At 35.6% G+C, this 16,610-nt stretch overlaps 1 protein-coding gene across 5 annotated transcripts in view; it reads right to left on the bottom strand.

The window, feature by feature from the left end:
• ARHGAP29 (Rho GTPase activating protein 29) overlaps positions 1 to 16,610 on the bottom strand; it is a 62,336-nt gene that overhangs the window by 12,714 nt on the left and 33,012 nt on the right. For all 5 annotated transcript variants that reach the window (XM_064588785.1, XM_064588787.1, XM_064588788.1 and 2 more), the window contains 7 exons: positions 16,372 to 16,482; positions 16,185 to 16,265; positions 15,786 to 15,974; positions 14,907 to 15,044; positions 2,480 to 2,637; positions 1,578 to 1,717; positions 1,201 to 1,305 (listed from right to left, as the gene is read on the bottom strand). In XM_064588785.1, coding sequence (XP_064444855.1) covers positions 1,201 to 1,305; positions 1,578 to 1,717; positions 2,480 to 2,637; positions 14,907 to 15,044; positions 15,786 to 15,974; positions 16,185 to 16,265; positions 16,372 to 16,482 — 922 coding nt within the window. The remainder of the gene's footprint in view (positions 1 to 1,200; positions 1,306 to 1,577; positions 1,718 to 2,479; positions 2,638 to 14,906; positions 15,045 to 15,785; positions 15,975 to 16,184; positions 16,266 to 16,371; positions 16,483 to 16,610) is intronic.

The following is a 16,610-nucleotide window of genomic DNA, read 5'->3' as shown; positions in this document are numbered from 1 at the left end:
CCAGGTCTTCACCATTTATCATGTTAACTAGTTTTCAAATTTTTGTCTTTATCACATGAAGTCTTATGAGATTCCAAATAATTGAGGGCTTGCTCTAGAATGGGTCTTAATTTGTGGGGAGAGCTACAACCATCTTGTTTTTACAAAGTTACTTACAAATACTCAGTTAAGTATTTAGGCTCACATCTTCAGGGTGTCACTTGCACAGAGCTAGTTTTAAAGGAAGACACAAAGTAAGCTACAAACCCCAATGCTGCATGGAAGTTATTTCTAACTTTAAATTTCAAGAGACTTAGTTACATGAATAAATACATAGAACACTATTAAAAAATGCCTTGGACTTGTGAGGTAGGTTAAATCTTATAACATATATCCCACCATGCCAAGGATCCTAGGAGAAGGGCCGGAAGAACAGGACTGGAGCAGTCTTTGGTAGGAGAGTGGAGGAGAAAGAATGTCTAAGTAAGAATCTCGTGGGCTCAAATGCTACCTTCTTTTCCTGCTAGCTGTATCACCTGTGGCAAGTTAGCCTCTTTGAAGCCATGAAGGGAGAATTCAACACATCTATCCTGCCTCTCTAACGAGCATGGGACTCTCTTTACCAAAGTACCTTTTAAGGTACATTTATAAAAACTGAATAATCACAGGCACAAAACTGGTGTTAACTGTACTGTTCATCACAGCAATTAACTACAAAACAATCTAAAAGGTACAGTTATGTTCACAGAATGGAATCCTATATATAGCATAAAATAAAAATATATAAAGAGAGCTATTCACATCGATATGGATCTAAAAAAAAAAGATGAAAGAAGTCACACAAAAAATGGTATAATTCCATCTGTGTAACATTCCGAAGAGGGCACAGCTCAAGTAGATACAGGCAGTAAAACACTGAAAACAGCTAGAGAATGACTGACAAAATCCAGGATGATGGTCTGTTCTGGTGGGCAGCAGGGCAAGGTTTTCAAGGAGGTGTCCAGAGGGCCCTTCTCATATACTGATAAAGTTTTATTTCTTATAGGCTGGGTGGGAAACATATGTGGGTTTGCCTTTGTATTTTTTTTTTTAAGCTGCACGTGTATACGTACATACTCCTCTCTAGGAGACAGTCCATTAAAAAAATAAGGTAGCTAAAATATATCCCCCAAAAGGACTATTTCATTGAATTCTCTCTGCTAGACTTAAATGCTTATGTACCTGGACTTATCGATTCAGAATCCAGAGATCTAGATTCACTGCTTCCTCCAGTGCTCTCAGAGTCACTAAACATCCCAAATGTCCATGACCTTATAAAAGAAGGACCTTTAAGAAAAGAATATTTAAAGTCAAACGTGGCTACAGACGGATTTCATGAGGCGAAATACGGATATTACATAAAATGAGACAAGTCAAATTTAACAGTGATCGACAGTCGACTTTAAGACACAGGCACCGTGCTTACAACTGTGAAGAAGGCCTCATGAAGTTTTCATTCAAGGCCTGATGTTTAGATTCCAGAGTTGCAATCATTGAGTAATCACATTTAAACAACCTGCTCTTCCACAAACCAGCGCTCTCTTGAGTGTGAAGTTTACCTGTGACGTCAGCGCTCCCGGAGCATCTGTCCTCTTCAGTCTTACTGGAGCTGTCCGGAAGGCGCACCACATCCTCTAACGAGTCGCTAGGTCTGTACCCAGAAGTGTGGGGGCTACTTGTTAATGCTTTATTTACAGTCCTGAGAAAAACCCAAATAAAACTCATCATTTGAAGAATGACTAACACCCAGCCTATTTTATTCTATTTTTGGAAAAATCTGTTACTTTAATGAACAGAGTAATTATTATTATTATTTTTTTAAGATTTTATTTATTTATTTGAGACAGAGAGAATGAGAGAGACAGAGAGCACATGAGAGGGGGGAGGGTCAGAGGGAGAAGCAGACTCCCCGCCGAGCAGGGAGCCCGATGCGGGACTCGATCCCGGGACTGCAGCCAGGATCATGACCTGAGCCGAAGGCAGTCGCTTAACCAACTGAGCCACCCAGGCGCCCTGAACAGAGTAATTAAATAGTAAGAAAAAACCTTATTATATGGTTCAACTTCTTAGAGGAAATGTGAACAAAATTTATTCATCATTTGAACTTATTACAGCTGAAACAAGGAAAAGAGTAGCAAAAGTATGGTCAATGATTCATGTCATGGTTAAGCTTTTCTAGTATCACCTCTATGGAAAATGTAGGCTGTTAAATCTGTGGACATTCAAAATAGATATGACCATGATTTGCCATTCTCAAAGGATTTCTAAATCTCAAAGGACTTAGCTCTGTGTCAAAACAAAAAGCTTTACTCTTAAGTGAGTTACATTGGAATATAAAAAAAAGTTCAGAAAGTATTAAAGTCAATTCTGCCAATGTTAGAAACGATGCCACCTACTACCAGATAGGAACTTAGCAATAAAGGTTTTATCTTTTGAAATCATTTCATCTACACATTCTTACCCATCCACTTTTTCTTCTTCCGTTGCATTTGTGGCCTTGACAAAGTCACTGTACTCTTGGCCTGGGTCATAGAGTTTGGCACTATCACAGAGAGACTGGAAATTGTTTGCAAGGGAGGCTGCCTGTAGGTGTTGCATCTGGAAGAGGTTAACTGTCACCTGTGGTCACAGACAGAGACAAAAGGCAAAATAACTTCTGCTGTACAGAATGCTGTATAAATATACATTGATTTCCAAAGAAAAAAAGATCATACATTGAAGCACAGAACACTGAAGATCATCGTGAGCATACGACGTTGTCTGACTTTGTGCGAAGTCCAGATCAGGAAGAAAAAAAAAAAAAGTTGTAATCCAGTATCTAGGAGTAATCGTTGCCAGCAAAACTAGCTTTAAACTGCAAAGTTCAAAAATACATCCCCATGTCCCTACTGGCTCATAATTTTAGCAGACAGATGTGTTTTTGAGGATCCCCAGCTCCATACTCTGAGGGTCTGACCATAATGCTCTAAACTCTTAAGTGAAAAACATAAGGGAAAACATTTCAATCAGAGCACAATTATTTTGACTTTTACTTTTTCAATCCTATAAAAATAAAAATGTTTTATAATTATAATGTATCCTATAGTACTCAGCTTTAATAATTAGCCATTATCTTGAATCTATCCAAAATATATTATCCCACTGAGTTTCTACAAATGCCTACATATACTATTATTCCTACTACTTGTAGTAACAGTAACAATAGCAGCTAACAAGTGCCTACAGACATGCCAAATCCATTCTGAGAGCTGCACATGAATGAACTAATTTAGTGTTCCCAAAAACCTAGGCTTTGAGTATACTATGGCAAATAAACAGATGAGGTCCCAGTCCTCAGAGAGTTTATGTTCTCCTGAAGGTGGTGTGAGAGAGAGGGAGAATAAATTTTGTAGATAAGATAATTTCTGATATTGAAAACTTCTATAAATACTATATAAAATTGTCAAGTTACAGAATATAACCCGGTATGCATTTGTAGAAGGGCACTTTTGATACGGTAGGTTAATGAGCCTCTCTGAGGAGGTCACATCTGAACTGAGACCTGATGTAAGAAAAAGCCAATGCAAAGTTTCAGGGAGAAGTCCAATCCAGACAAAAGGAAGAGGTAGCACAGAGACCCTAGAGCAAAAGTGAGTGAGAAAGAGCTTGCCATGCTCAAGAAACACTTGAAAGGTCAATATGGCTGAAGCACATCCAAAGAGGTGAAGCTTCGGTTTGAGATGATGCCAGAAAGAGAAACAGTCCTCTAAACTGCAGTAAGGAGTCTGAATTTAAGTACAATGGGAAGCCAGTGGAGGGTTTTAAAGGGTGTTAAGAGCTATCACATAATCTGATTTATTTTATAAAATGCCACTCTGGCTTCCAGGTGAGCAATGTGAATAAATGCCAAATTTCAATTGGCTTAATATTATTTGAAAGACTGCCATGTATCCTCTTCATCTCTCTTGATACACCGGATGATCCACTGAACTTCTGATTAGCCTCTAAGTCCTTTCCAAGGTAGACAGGCATTCCTGAAGGATAACTAAGACTCAGCATAAATAGTATTTGAAAAGTGCACATAAAAGAATAGCTTATTTGTGTTCTAATTCTCTCAAGGAACAAAGGAAATTCAAACCGCGGATGGTAAAGTTTAAGTCCTGCAACTGGCTCTGATGAAAAAATTCACCAGTTAATGGTAAACTGAACTTACTCTCTTGATCCTAAAGGTAACTGTCCATTTTTTATAATTTTTAATAAGCTTTATGAGTCTAGTTAAAAACACCAATAATTTAAAAAGCCAAATGAATATACTGGCATAATCAATTCATCTGCTGAATATTTGTTTCTGGGTATTTATTAATAATAAAGACTTAAGCAGTAATATATACAGGTAGCCCAATCTTAAAATCTGTTTTCCCCAAATTATTCAGCCTTCTCACTTACCTAATAGAAACACTAAAGAGTGAACCCCCATGGGGCAGATCCTGCAGGACTTGCTGGGCATCTTACCTGAGGTGGCTCACAGGTACCTCAAAAATCATCCTGCCTCTAGATTTTTTTGTGCCTCAATCTGCTCCCTGAGTCAGGAACTTAGACTTTTCTTCTAGGTCTCTATCTGAGAGCACAGTGACCGAAGTGCCTCACAAAGGGGAAATGACCAAATGTATAGTAATAAAAAGTGTTATTAGCCAAGATCATACATAATTCTGTTCGTTTTCTGGGACTGCTCACTCGAGCACACAGGACTTCCAACTCTATGCCCAAGCTTTCATCACCTACAGCAAATTTTTAGTTCCTCCACCGGCACATGGATTCGTGCAAATATTTATGATAGCTGTTCAAATGGAATTTTAATTTCAAATAATGGGGAAAGTTTCTTTCATATAAATCAGCAATAATCTAAAATAAATTTGGTTCAGTATAATTCTCTATCCTGTATTACTTTAAAGATAAATTTTCCTTGAATGTACTTTAAAATAAAACAAAAAATTCTTCTTCTAATTCTTTCCATTCTTCAAAGCCCATTGATTTGGTTAGGTCTTTAGTGACTGGCCTGGTCATTTCTTCTTCCTCTCAGTAATGTAATTATGATCTTTATCCCCTACCCTCCAATACTTCATAATTCAAGACAATTTTAGATATTCAGAAGTAATCCTTGATGTCCATGATATAACTTAAAATTTTGCTAGGATATAAATGTGATTTGTGTATCTTCCCTAAGATAGTGAGAGAACCTGAATGTCTAGAATCTTTGTATCTCAAATAATTTTGTTTTCTCTGCAATCACGTATGTGATATGTCCTAGAGTGAAAATAAAAAAAATCAGATTTGGGGGTGTGTAGTCTGGAAAAAGCATTCAAGAAAGGAAGATAACAATTACCTTTAAATATTTAAAGTGTTATTTTGTAGAAGAGGGATTATAGCAGTATGGTATAACTTGAAAGGTCCACAAGAAAACGGATTTTCTTTTTTTTTAAAAGATTTTATTTATTTATTTGACAGAGAGAGACACAGTGAGAGAGGGAACACAAGCAGGGGGAGTGGGGGAGGGAGAAGCAGGCTTCCCACTGAGCAGGAAGCCAGGTGCTGGGCTCGATCCCAGGACCCTGGGATCATGACCTGAGCCGAAGGCAGACACTTAACGACTGAGCCACCCAGGCGTTCCAAAAACGGATTTTCTTTCAGCTCAATATAAAAATTACATTAATTTTGGAGTTGTCACACCCAGGCTAAATAATCATTCAGCAAGACAGCATAGTATTTAAGAGCACAGGTTCTGAAGTCATTCAACCAAGTTCTATCCTAGCTTTACAATTTACATGCTAGGTGACCTTGATCAAGTTATTTGTAACTTCTCTAAGCAAATGCTTCATAAAAAGTTAATGTGCAAATGAATCATGTGTGGGATTCTTGTTCGAAATGCAGATTCTGATTCCAAAAGTCTGAGTTGAAACCCAAGATTCTGCATTCCTCATAGGCTCCCAATGTAATGAGACTGTGACGGGCCCAAGAACCACATTTTGAGAAGAAAGGTTCTCTAAACTTTAGTTTCTTTACCAGTAAGATGGAGCTAAAAACAGTTATATTTACCTAATGGGATTGTGTGAGATTTACATGAGTTAATGTAGGCAAAGAACTTTATACACTGGCAGGTACATACTCAATCTTAGTTATCATGAGCTACTGTCTGAGGTGAAAAGGACTTGTCGAGTGTAAAGGTTGGCTTACGTAACTCATAATGTAATTTCGAACCCTAGGATTTTTATAATTCTTTTAAATCACTTTGCTAAAATTGGCTCTCTAAATTAATCACACATTAATTGGAATTTGGTAAACGAATGAGATACAATTTTAAATACTCAGGAACATTGTATGGAGAGTTTCTGATTCAAATGGAAATAGTTTCAGGTTCCCACTGAATTCTTAACTTTCTGAGAATTCTGAAAAGTAAATGGTAGCAGGCAGATTGTGGAAAGAAACAACAAATCAAGGTATGAGCAATCTAGAGGTATGCTTCCTGTTATTTCTTTTGCTACTGTTTCCCAGCCAATACTGAACTCCTATTCAAAGACATGTGATTGAAAGAGTGGGGGAAAACCCACGGATTTCTTTTGTCTGTCTGTTTTCTCTTGTCCCCCAGCCCCCAAGCAAGTCCCAAGCGCTGAGATGTGGTGCTCTGGCACCAACAGCAGTAGCTACTGAACAGACATCTACAACTTTGAGGGGAATTCTTCTCTAGAACCAGATAAACTGGATCTGAAGAGTGAGGGGTCTGAACTCCCTACTTGGTTTCTGTCTTTATCCTTATCCTTTCCCTACTTGGCCCTCAATAGCAGCAGAGTAGGTTGACTAAGTTTCACAACTAGAAGACTTGGAAGGGATTCCTTAGGAGCTGTAGAGTGAACTTAACTAGATCAAATGCCTGCCCAAAATTTAAAAAATCAACATTCAATATAGGTTAGAAAGATGACCATGAGTCACATAAATACTGAGAAGTCCAGAATATCATCCAAAATACTTGTTACATGAAGGACCAGGAAATCTCATCAACATGCAAGAGAAAAGACAATAAACACACTAACCCTGAGATGACTCACCTATTTGGATTATCAGATAAAGACTTTAAAGCAGCTATTATGACGGTTTGTTTATTTATTTATTTATTTATTTTAAAAAAAGATTTTATTTATTTATTTGAGAGAGAGAGTGAAAGAGAGAGTGAGCACGAGAGGGGGGAGCGGGAGAGGGAGAAGCAGACTCCCCACTGAGCAGGGAGCCCGATGCGGGACTCGATCCCGGGACTCCAGGATCATGATCTGGGCTGAAGGCAGTCGCCCAACCAACTGAGCCACCCAGGTGCCCTATTATGACGGTTTAAATACATAAGGGCAAATAATCTTAAAACATGGTAAGACTGAAGTCAGAGCACAGAAATGGAAGATATAAAAAAGAAACAGGAAAATAAAATATCCCAAACAAAAAAATTTACTGTTTTGACTGTATAGGAAAATAGAGATAACAAAGGAAAGAGTCAGTGAACCTGAAGATAGATCAACAGAACCACCACCAAGAGAAAAGATTAGGGAGAGAAAAAAAAAAACACCCCCCTCAAACCCATAGAATAAAAACAAAGGTCTAAAATTTGAGTCACTGGAGTCTTAGAGGAAGAGGACAGAGTGCTACAAAAAAAATTTTGAAGAAACAATAGCTGAAAACTTCTCAAATATAATAAAAGTCAAACCTGCAGATTTAAGAAGCTCAGGGAACCCCAAACAGAATAAATTCAAGAAAATTCACACCCAAATAAACGGTAATCAAAATGTTGAAAACCAAAGACAAAGAAAAAAAATCTTGCAAGCAAAAAACAAAAAAAAACCTCCAACACATTCCACACTGAGAAAGCAGTAATTCAAATGACTATGGATTTCTCATTAGAAACACAGAGGCCAGAAGGCAGTGGAAGGACATTTTTAAAGTGTTGAAAGGAAAGAACTAAACTCTTTATCCAATGAAAATGTCCTTCAGGAATAAAGATGAAATAAAAACATTCTCAGATGAAATACAGAATTCACCACCAGAAGACCTGCTACAACAGAAATGCTAAACGAAGTTCTTCAGAAAAGAGAGAAATGATATCAAAGGGAAAGAACCCTAGAAATGGAAGAGTAGAAACAAATGGTAAATATCTAGGTAATTAAAAAAGATGACTTCTCTTCTCTAAAATATGTGACTTCTGAAAGCAAAAATTGTAAGATTGTCTGGTGAGGTTTTCAAAGTATATAGATGTAACATACACATATCAATTACAACCCAAACAAGTAAAAGGGACTTATATGGTGGGACTATGTGGTTTCTACATTCCACTTGAAGGGGTAAAATGTTAGTTTTAAATAGGCCAGTAAAAAGTTTTTATAAATACAGCCCTAGTGCAACCATTAAAAAGAAAAAAAAAAAAAAAACTGTAAAAAGAGATATAGTCAAAAGCTCAGTAAATTAAAATGTAGATAATAAAATGCAAATAAGCATTTTAGATAAATTAAAATATAACTCTAATACGTAAATAAAAATAGATTAAATTAAATCTGTAATATAAATTATATGTAATTCTAAAAAATTATCAATTTATCCAATATAAGGCAGCAAAAGGGAAACAAATGAAGAAAATATAAGGTACAAACAGGAAAAGAGAAAAGTAGGCCTAAATCTGAACATACATTTGCATTAAATATAAACTGTCTAAATATTTCATTTAAAAGATAGAGATTATCAAAACAGATTTTTTTTTTTTAGAGTGAGAGAGAGCATGAGAGGGGGGAGGGTCAGAGGGAGAAACAGACTCCCCGCTGAGCCAGGAGCCCAACGTGGGACTCAATCCCAGGACTCCAGGATCATGACCTGAGCTGAAGGCAGTTGCCCACCCAACTGAGCCACCCAGGTGCCCCCAAAACCGATTTTTTAAAAAAATCAAGACTGAACTATATGCTATGTAAGTAATTCACTTTTTTTCTCTTTTTTAAATTATGTTATGTTAATCACCATACATTACATAAGTTTTTGATGTAGTGTTCCATGATTCATTGTTTGCGTATAACACCCAGTGCTCCATGCAGTACGTGCCCTCTTTAATACCCATCACCAGGCTAACCCATCCCCCCAGCCCCCTCCCCTCTAGAACCCTCAGTTTGTTTCTCAGAGTCCATAGTCTCTCATGGTTCGTCTCCCCCTCCGATTTCACTTTAAATAAAATGATAAAACTCAAAGTAGAAGAATGGAAAAAGATATACCATACCATGATAAAAATAATTGAAAGAAAACTGAAATAGCTACATCAGTATTAAATGAAGACTAAAAGCAATAAAAATTACCAGGATAAAAAGAGACATTTCATAAAAATAAAAGGATTAATTCACCAAGAATATGTAACAATTACTAATGCACAAGCAACTGAGTTTCAAAATTCATAAAGCAAAAACTGATAGAACTAAAAATATACAGTATATTGAAGACTTCAAAACTCCTTTCTCTGAATAAACTGGTTACCAGAGGGGAAGTGGGTAGGGGGTGGGTTAAATAGGTGAGTGGGATTAAGGAGCGTGCTTGTTGTGATGAGCACTGGGTGTTGTATGAAAGTGTTGAATCACTATATTGTACACCTGAAACTGATATTACACTGTATGCTGATTAACTGGAATTTAAATAAAAACTTAAAAAAAAAAAAAACCCTCATTTCTCTGTAACTGATAGAAGTAAAAAGTAAGTCAAGGATATAGAAGAAATAAATAGCACCGTAAACCAACAATAACCAATTGACATTTACATTTACCAAATACCCCAGCCAACAAGAGCAGAACACACATTTTGAAAAGTATATGCATGGAACATTCACCATGACAGACCATATGCTGTCAATGATTCAGATTATATGCTGAATCATAAAACAAACCATAACAAATCTAAGAAAATTGAAATTATATAAAACATTTCTCTCATCATAACAGAATTAAACTAGAAATCAGTATCAGGAATTTATCCAGAAAATTCTCAAATACTTGGAAATTAAACAATCAGCTTCTATACTATCCATAAGTCAAAGATGAAGTCTCAAAGGAAATTAGGAAATATTTTATATTGAACAAAAATAGAAATACAAAATTCAAAATTTGTGGGATTTAGATAAGCAGTGCTTAGAGAGAAATCTAAATGATTAAATATTTATATTACAAAAGCAGGGAGGTCTCAATGAACAATCTAAGCTTCCACCATCAAAAAACTAAAAAGAAAAGCAAAATAAACCCAGAGCAAGCAGAAATTAAATCTTAAAAATAACAATAGAGAAACCAATGAAAATTAAAAGCTTTTCTTTGAAAAGGTCAGTAAAATTGATAAACCTCTATCTAGCCAGACTAACCAGAGAGAGAAAGAGAGAAGGTACAAATTACCAACATCAGGCATGAAAGAGAGGATATTATTACAGCCTACTGAGTCACTGAAGCGGTAAAGAAAAACCATAAACAACTCTGTGCACATAAATTAGACAACTGGGACAAAAGGGACTGATTCCATGAAAGCCACAAACTACCAAAATTCACCCAAAAAGAAATAATTAACTGGAATAGGTTTATTCTCAAAAGAAACTGAATACATAGTGAAAAATCTTCCAAAAATGAAAACCCCAAGCCCAGATACTTTCACCAGGGAACGCCATCAAACAACTGAAGAAATAACATCAGTTCTACACAATCTTCCAGAATACTAACAGGAAGGAACACCTCCCTACTCATTTTATAAGGCCAGAATAACCCTGATACTAAACTAGATAAAGACAGTATAAGGAAAAAAAAACAAAAAACCAATAACAACATACCAATGTCTCTTATTAACAGAGAAGAAAAAGAAAAAAATACTCAACAAAATATTAGCAAATTGAATCCAGCAATATATAAAAGTAACAATGCATCACAACCAAAAGCAGCTTATCCAGGAATGCAAGACTAGGTCAGCACTCAAACATCAATGTAATCCATCATATTAATAGACTACAAAAGAAAAACTGTATTATCACATTAATCAAATGATGTGGAAAAAATCATTTGATAAAATCTAACATCTTTTTTTAAAAAAAGCAAAGACACAATTACAAACGTTTATAATAATTTAATTAGCAAAAATTACATCATAAGTCCCATTAACTGTACTTATATATTATTTGTTCAAAGATGTTCCTCTATCGTATTTAGGTACACATGATATGGTATATAGTATGTAAAGGTACATATAAAGGAATAAAGAATATATGTACATATATATTCAATATAAGCAGACAGTTTTGCTAGCTTATGCTGCAGTAACAAACAACCCCAAAATTCTCAGCAGTGGAAAAAAAAATTCAACATCTTCATCATAAAACTGTCAGCAAACTAGAAAAAGGGGAAATTCCTTACCTGATAAAGGGCATCATCAAAAAACCTATAGTTATCATCATATGTAATAGTGAAAGTCTAAGTGCTTTGCCCTTAAATAGTCCAGAATAGGACGAGGATATCTTCTCTTACCCAATCCTATTCAATAATGAACTGGAAGCTCTAGCCAGTGCAAAAAGAAAAAGAAATAAGAGGAATACAGATTGGAAAGGAAGAAATAAATCTGTCCCTATTTGTAGATAACATAATTTTCTATGTAGAAAACCCCAATGATTCTACAAAAAAAGTTCCAGAACTATTTAGTTTTAGCAAGTTTGCAAGATACAAGATCAACATACAAAAATCACTTGTGTTTCTAAATACTAACAATGAACAACTGAAATGTGAAATTAAAGAAATGTGTGTGCATAGATACATACACATAAATTATATGTGGTATATATTTATCTATTGATTTATTTGTATGTCACATTCACAATAGCTGCCCAAATACATACATACATACAGAGGTTTAAATCTAACAAAACACGTGAAAGACTTCTATGTTGAAAACTACAAAATGCTGATTAAAAAAATATCATGTATTTAAATAAATGGAGAGACATACTGTCTTCATGGATTGAACAACTCTCTTTATATAGTTAAGATGCTACATATTATAATCAATTCTTCCCATCTGATCTAAGATTTAACACAATTCCAATTAGAATGTTAGCAGGATTTGTTTGTAGATACTGCAAGCTGATTCCAATGTTTTTATGGGCAAAGGATCTTAAATACTCAAAACAATTCTGAAAAAAAAAAATAAAGTTGAAGATTCACACTACCTGATTTTATTTTTTTTAAAGAATTTATTTACTTATTTGACAGAGAGAGACACAGCTAGAGAGGGAACACAAGCGGGGGGGTGGAGAGGGAGAAGCAGGCTTCCCACTGAGCAGAGAGCGTGATGTGGGGCTCGATCCCAGGACCCTGGGATCATGACCTGAGCCGAAGGCAGATGCTTAATGACTGAGCCACCCAGGTGGCCCTACCTGATTTTAAGACTTGCTATAAAACAGTAATCAACATAGTAGTAGAGTTTGGGCCAAATGACAGGTATATATATCCATGGAACAGAATAGAGAATCTAGAAATTGACCTTTTATAAAAATATGGTCAATTGATTTTTGACAAAGATGCAAAGACAAATCAATGGAGATGGCACAATGTTTTCAACAAATGGTACTGGAACAAGTGGACACCTGTATTAATAATGTTTTTTATTTTCCGTATTTTGTAATGTTTTGACATCTTAAAAAGTTTGCCAGCTGGGGAGAGTCTGCTCCTCCCAGGGCTAACCAATTCTTAGCACAGGGGTGGGAAGTAGTGGGGGGTATGTCTTTCATATGCAACCCAAACAACCTCATTATCTAATTCTCACACACCAAGTTCTTATTGTCTCCTGCTCTGAATCATCCTAGGGCCAGGTACCAAGCAACTAGAGACCATCAAACTAGCCAATCCTACACTGCTTATCCTGCCCCATCTTGTCTTTCCCTTGGAAACCCCAATAAAGGCTCTATTCTCAGCCTTCCCCTCACTCCTGCCTCTGCTTCACCAAACCTGGTACTTCTGTGGCCCTACGTGGCACAGCACGGCCCCTTCTCTCGCGAAATATAAGTAAGCAATTCACCCTTTCAGTAACACTGACCTCTCCATGTCAGCATGCAATCACCTCCATAAATTAAAATCCCACAGGCATAATTTTAACACAACATCTATATGCAAAAAACCTCAACCTATATTTCACACCTTATATAAAAATTAAGTCAAAATAGATCATATATCAATGTCAAACTATAAAATTTTTAGTAGAAAACATAGAAGTCTTTGTGACCCTGAAACTCTCTTAGCTATAATATGAAAAGCATGACACATAAACGAAGAAATTGATGTTAGATTCCATCAAAATTATAACCTTTTTTCCCCTGAAACAAACTGCTAAAAGAATAAAGAGAAGTTTCAGACTGGAAGACAAAATATGCAAGCTCAATAATAAGAAAACAAATCAATTTAAAAAAATTGACAAAATAGAGACTGCAAATAAGTCCTTGAAAAGATGCTCAATATCATTAGTCACTCCAGAAACACAAATTAAAACAACTACCACTACACACATATTAGAACAGTTAAAATATAACAACAACCAACAAGTATTGTCAAGGATGCAGAACAATCGGAACTCATATATTACTGGTTAGAATGAAAATGTTATGGCCATTCTGGAAAACAATTTGGCAATTTCTTATAAAGTTAAACAGACATTTACCATAACATCCAGTAATCTCACTCCTAGGTGCTTACCCTAGAAATATGAAAACTTATGTTCATGCAAAAACTTGTATACAAATATTCATAGCAGCTCTATATTCACAATCACCAAAAACTGGAAACAACACAGATGTCCAACTGATGAATGGATAAACACTGTGGTACATTCATATAATGGAACACTATTCAGCAATAAAAAGAAACGAACTATTGATACAGGCATAACATTGATGAATCTCAAAGACATTATACTGAGTAAAAGAAGCCAGTCCCCAAAGTCACATACTATAGGATTTCATTTATATGACACTCTGGAAAAGATCAAGCTATAAAGACGGAAAACATATCAATATTTGCCAGGGGTTTAGGGGTGGGTAGAGAATTTGACTACAAAGGGGCAGCATGAACAAAATTTTTTGGAGTGATGGAATTCTTCTGAATCCTGATTGTGGTTACACAAATTTATACATGTGTTAAAACTTGTGAAATGTACATCAAAAAAAGGTATTTTATATATAAACTTTTTATAAAAGTCATTTTAAAGAGGCAAATGAAAACCCTTGAGGGAAGGATGCGTTTTTGTTTTGTTTTTTAAGATTTTATTTATTTATTTGAGAGAGAGAGAGTGAGAGAGAGCATGAGAGGGGAGAGAGTCAGAGGGAGAAGCAGACTCCCCACTGAGCGGGGAGCCCGATGTGGGACTCCAGGATCATGACTTGAGCTGAAGGCAGTAGCTTAACCAACTAAGCCACCCAGGCGCCCGTGTTTTTTTTTTTTTTTTTTTTAATAAGTCACTGGGTTTAATTTTAATATTTAGTTTACTCAAATTTTGAAGAACCGATCTCATAGTGCTGAAAGAAGTTTCAACAGTCAAATCCATTTTGTCAACCAAGCCAAGAAAGACAGTGGCTTAGAGGTGATTTCAAACTCTCAGACTTCAATTTTAATTGGACAAATCATCGATCCACCAGGTGAGGGACCAGATAAAAAATGTAACTCAAAGCATTTACCACTATTAAAAGCTGAAAGTCAATTTCCAAACTCCAAATGTTGCATTAATCTCAGAAATTAAATCCCTTAGGACACATGACTCATCAAGCATCCCTCTTCCCTTCTGCAGATATTTAGACCCTTTTTTGCCCCGGCCTTCAAAATACTGAACAAAATACTTACAGCTTTAAGGGTAAGATCACACTGAAAAACAAGTTTCTGGAGTTGTGTTAAAATTTCTCTTTTGGTATTTTCTAGATCATTTCGTCTCTCTTCAACATTTGTCACACAAACTTTGTAGAGTTCATTTGCTTCTTCTACCTTTAAGAATATCACAGAAAAAAAAAATAACACTGATCACTAGAATTTATATTTTAAAACAAGTACTTATTATAATAAAACTCAATGGAAATAATTAAAAAGACTTTTTGCATAAAAAGTATGAAATAGTGTTTTAAATAGAATATTTCTAAAGATAACAAATTTGCTCTGGTCAGTGACTCAGGCACTTGACTTTAATGGATACTATACGGTCTACAAGATAAATGACTACTTCTATTTAACAGCCTTTTCTATTTATATTCACCATTTTCTACATAATCTTACAGAATTCATCAAATTATATTTCATAAGCAATATAAAGAAAGCTCCAGCCTAGCTTTGCTATCAGGTACTAGAATTAGTACACATATACACCCAGTTGCCTAAAAGGTGAACTTCCTGAACAATGAAGTAAAAAATATTAAACTACTGCCTTCTCTAAGATACTTTTTCAGAAACAAAACCAAAGATTTAAAAGATAAGCAAAAATCTCTTAGTATACTGGTTCTCAAAGTGTGGATCCCCATCACCACCAGCAGCAGCATCACCTGGGAACCTGTTAGAAGTGCAAGTTGTTTGGCGCCAACCCTAGAGCTACTGAATCAGACACTCTGGATGTGGGGCCCAGTAGCCTGTTTTAACAAGCCTTCCAGGCAACCCTGATGCATGCGAACATTTGAGAACTGAAGCCTTAGCGGATTATTGCTAATTCAACTTGCAAATAACAACAAAGATGGTTACTTTCTGAAGAGCTTCCTCTTCCAGCCTTCGCTTTTTTTCTAGCTGCTTGTTGAGATTTTTTACTAATCCACCACTTGAGCACAGATGCTCCTCTTCTGCACGAAACATGGAAGATTTTGCCTTTTCATACTCATCTTGACGTTGCATGCATAACAGTTTTGCCTTTTTAAGAGCAGTCTCTGTTTCCAGCTATACAGGAAAAAAAAAGACTATTAAATACAGAATAAGAAACAAACCCTAATGTATAAGTTTCATTAGCATATTCAACAAGATTGTTAAAACAAGCATTTTAGAAAAACTATAGAGTAAGGTATGCATCTTCCAGGGTGGATGCTTACATACTGCAGATGATTTCAGATGTTCACAAGTAGGTAGATGAAACTCCATTATAATACTCACCATTTTATTTTGTTCCTGTTTCCAAAGTTCTTTTATTTCTTTCCTTTGTTTTTCCATTTCATTTTTCCTCCCAAGTAGAGGCTGTCAAGGGTATTTCAAAACAAGAAAGAAAAAAAAAGCTGTTTTCTAAAGGTATGCTGTTGTTAACAACAACAAAAAAAAGTGTATTATACACATAAATTTTTACCTGCACAAATTTGTTGGCTTGGAGTGCTGCAATTGTCTGTTGTAAAAGGTGACTGTTCTTTATATCATTAAGAAGAGCACTGGCAAATAGAGACTGCAGTGGCATAAACTCCTAGAATTTAAAATTGAAAAGTAAATTTTCCAATGGAAATAGCACTAGAATTCTAGATCTCCCCCAACTATTCTTCTTCAGAGGGAGAAATTTTAAGTTTAGACATTTTCTGCAGACAGATGACTAGT

The sequence above is a fragment of the Mirounga angustirostris genome, unplaced genomic scaffold (assembly GCF_029215605.1).
Source record: "Mirounga angustirostris isolate CCGP_5_RB_7025 unplaced genomic scaffold, mMirAng1.0.hap1 SCAF_4, whole genome shotgun sequence".
In the NCBI taxonomy this organism is placed as follows: Eukaryota; Metazoa; Chordata; class Mammalia; order Carnivora; family Phocidae; genus Mirounga; species Mirounga angustirostris.
Note: the sequence above shows the minus strand (reverse complement) of the source record. Positions and strands in the feature narration are given on the sequence as shown.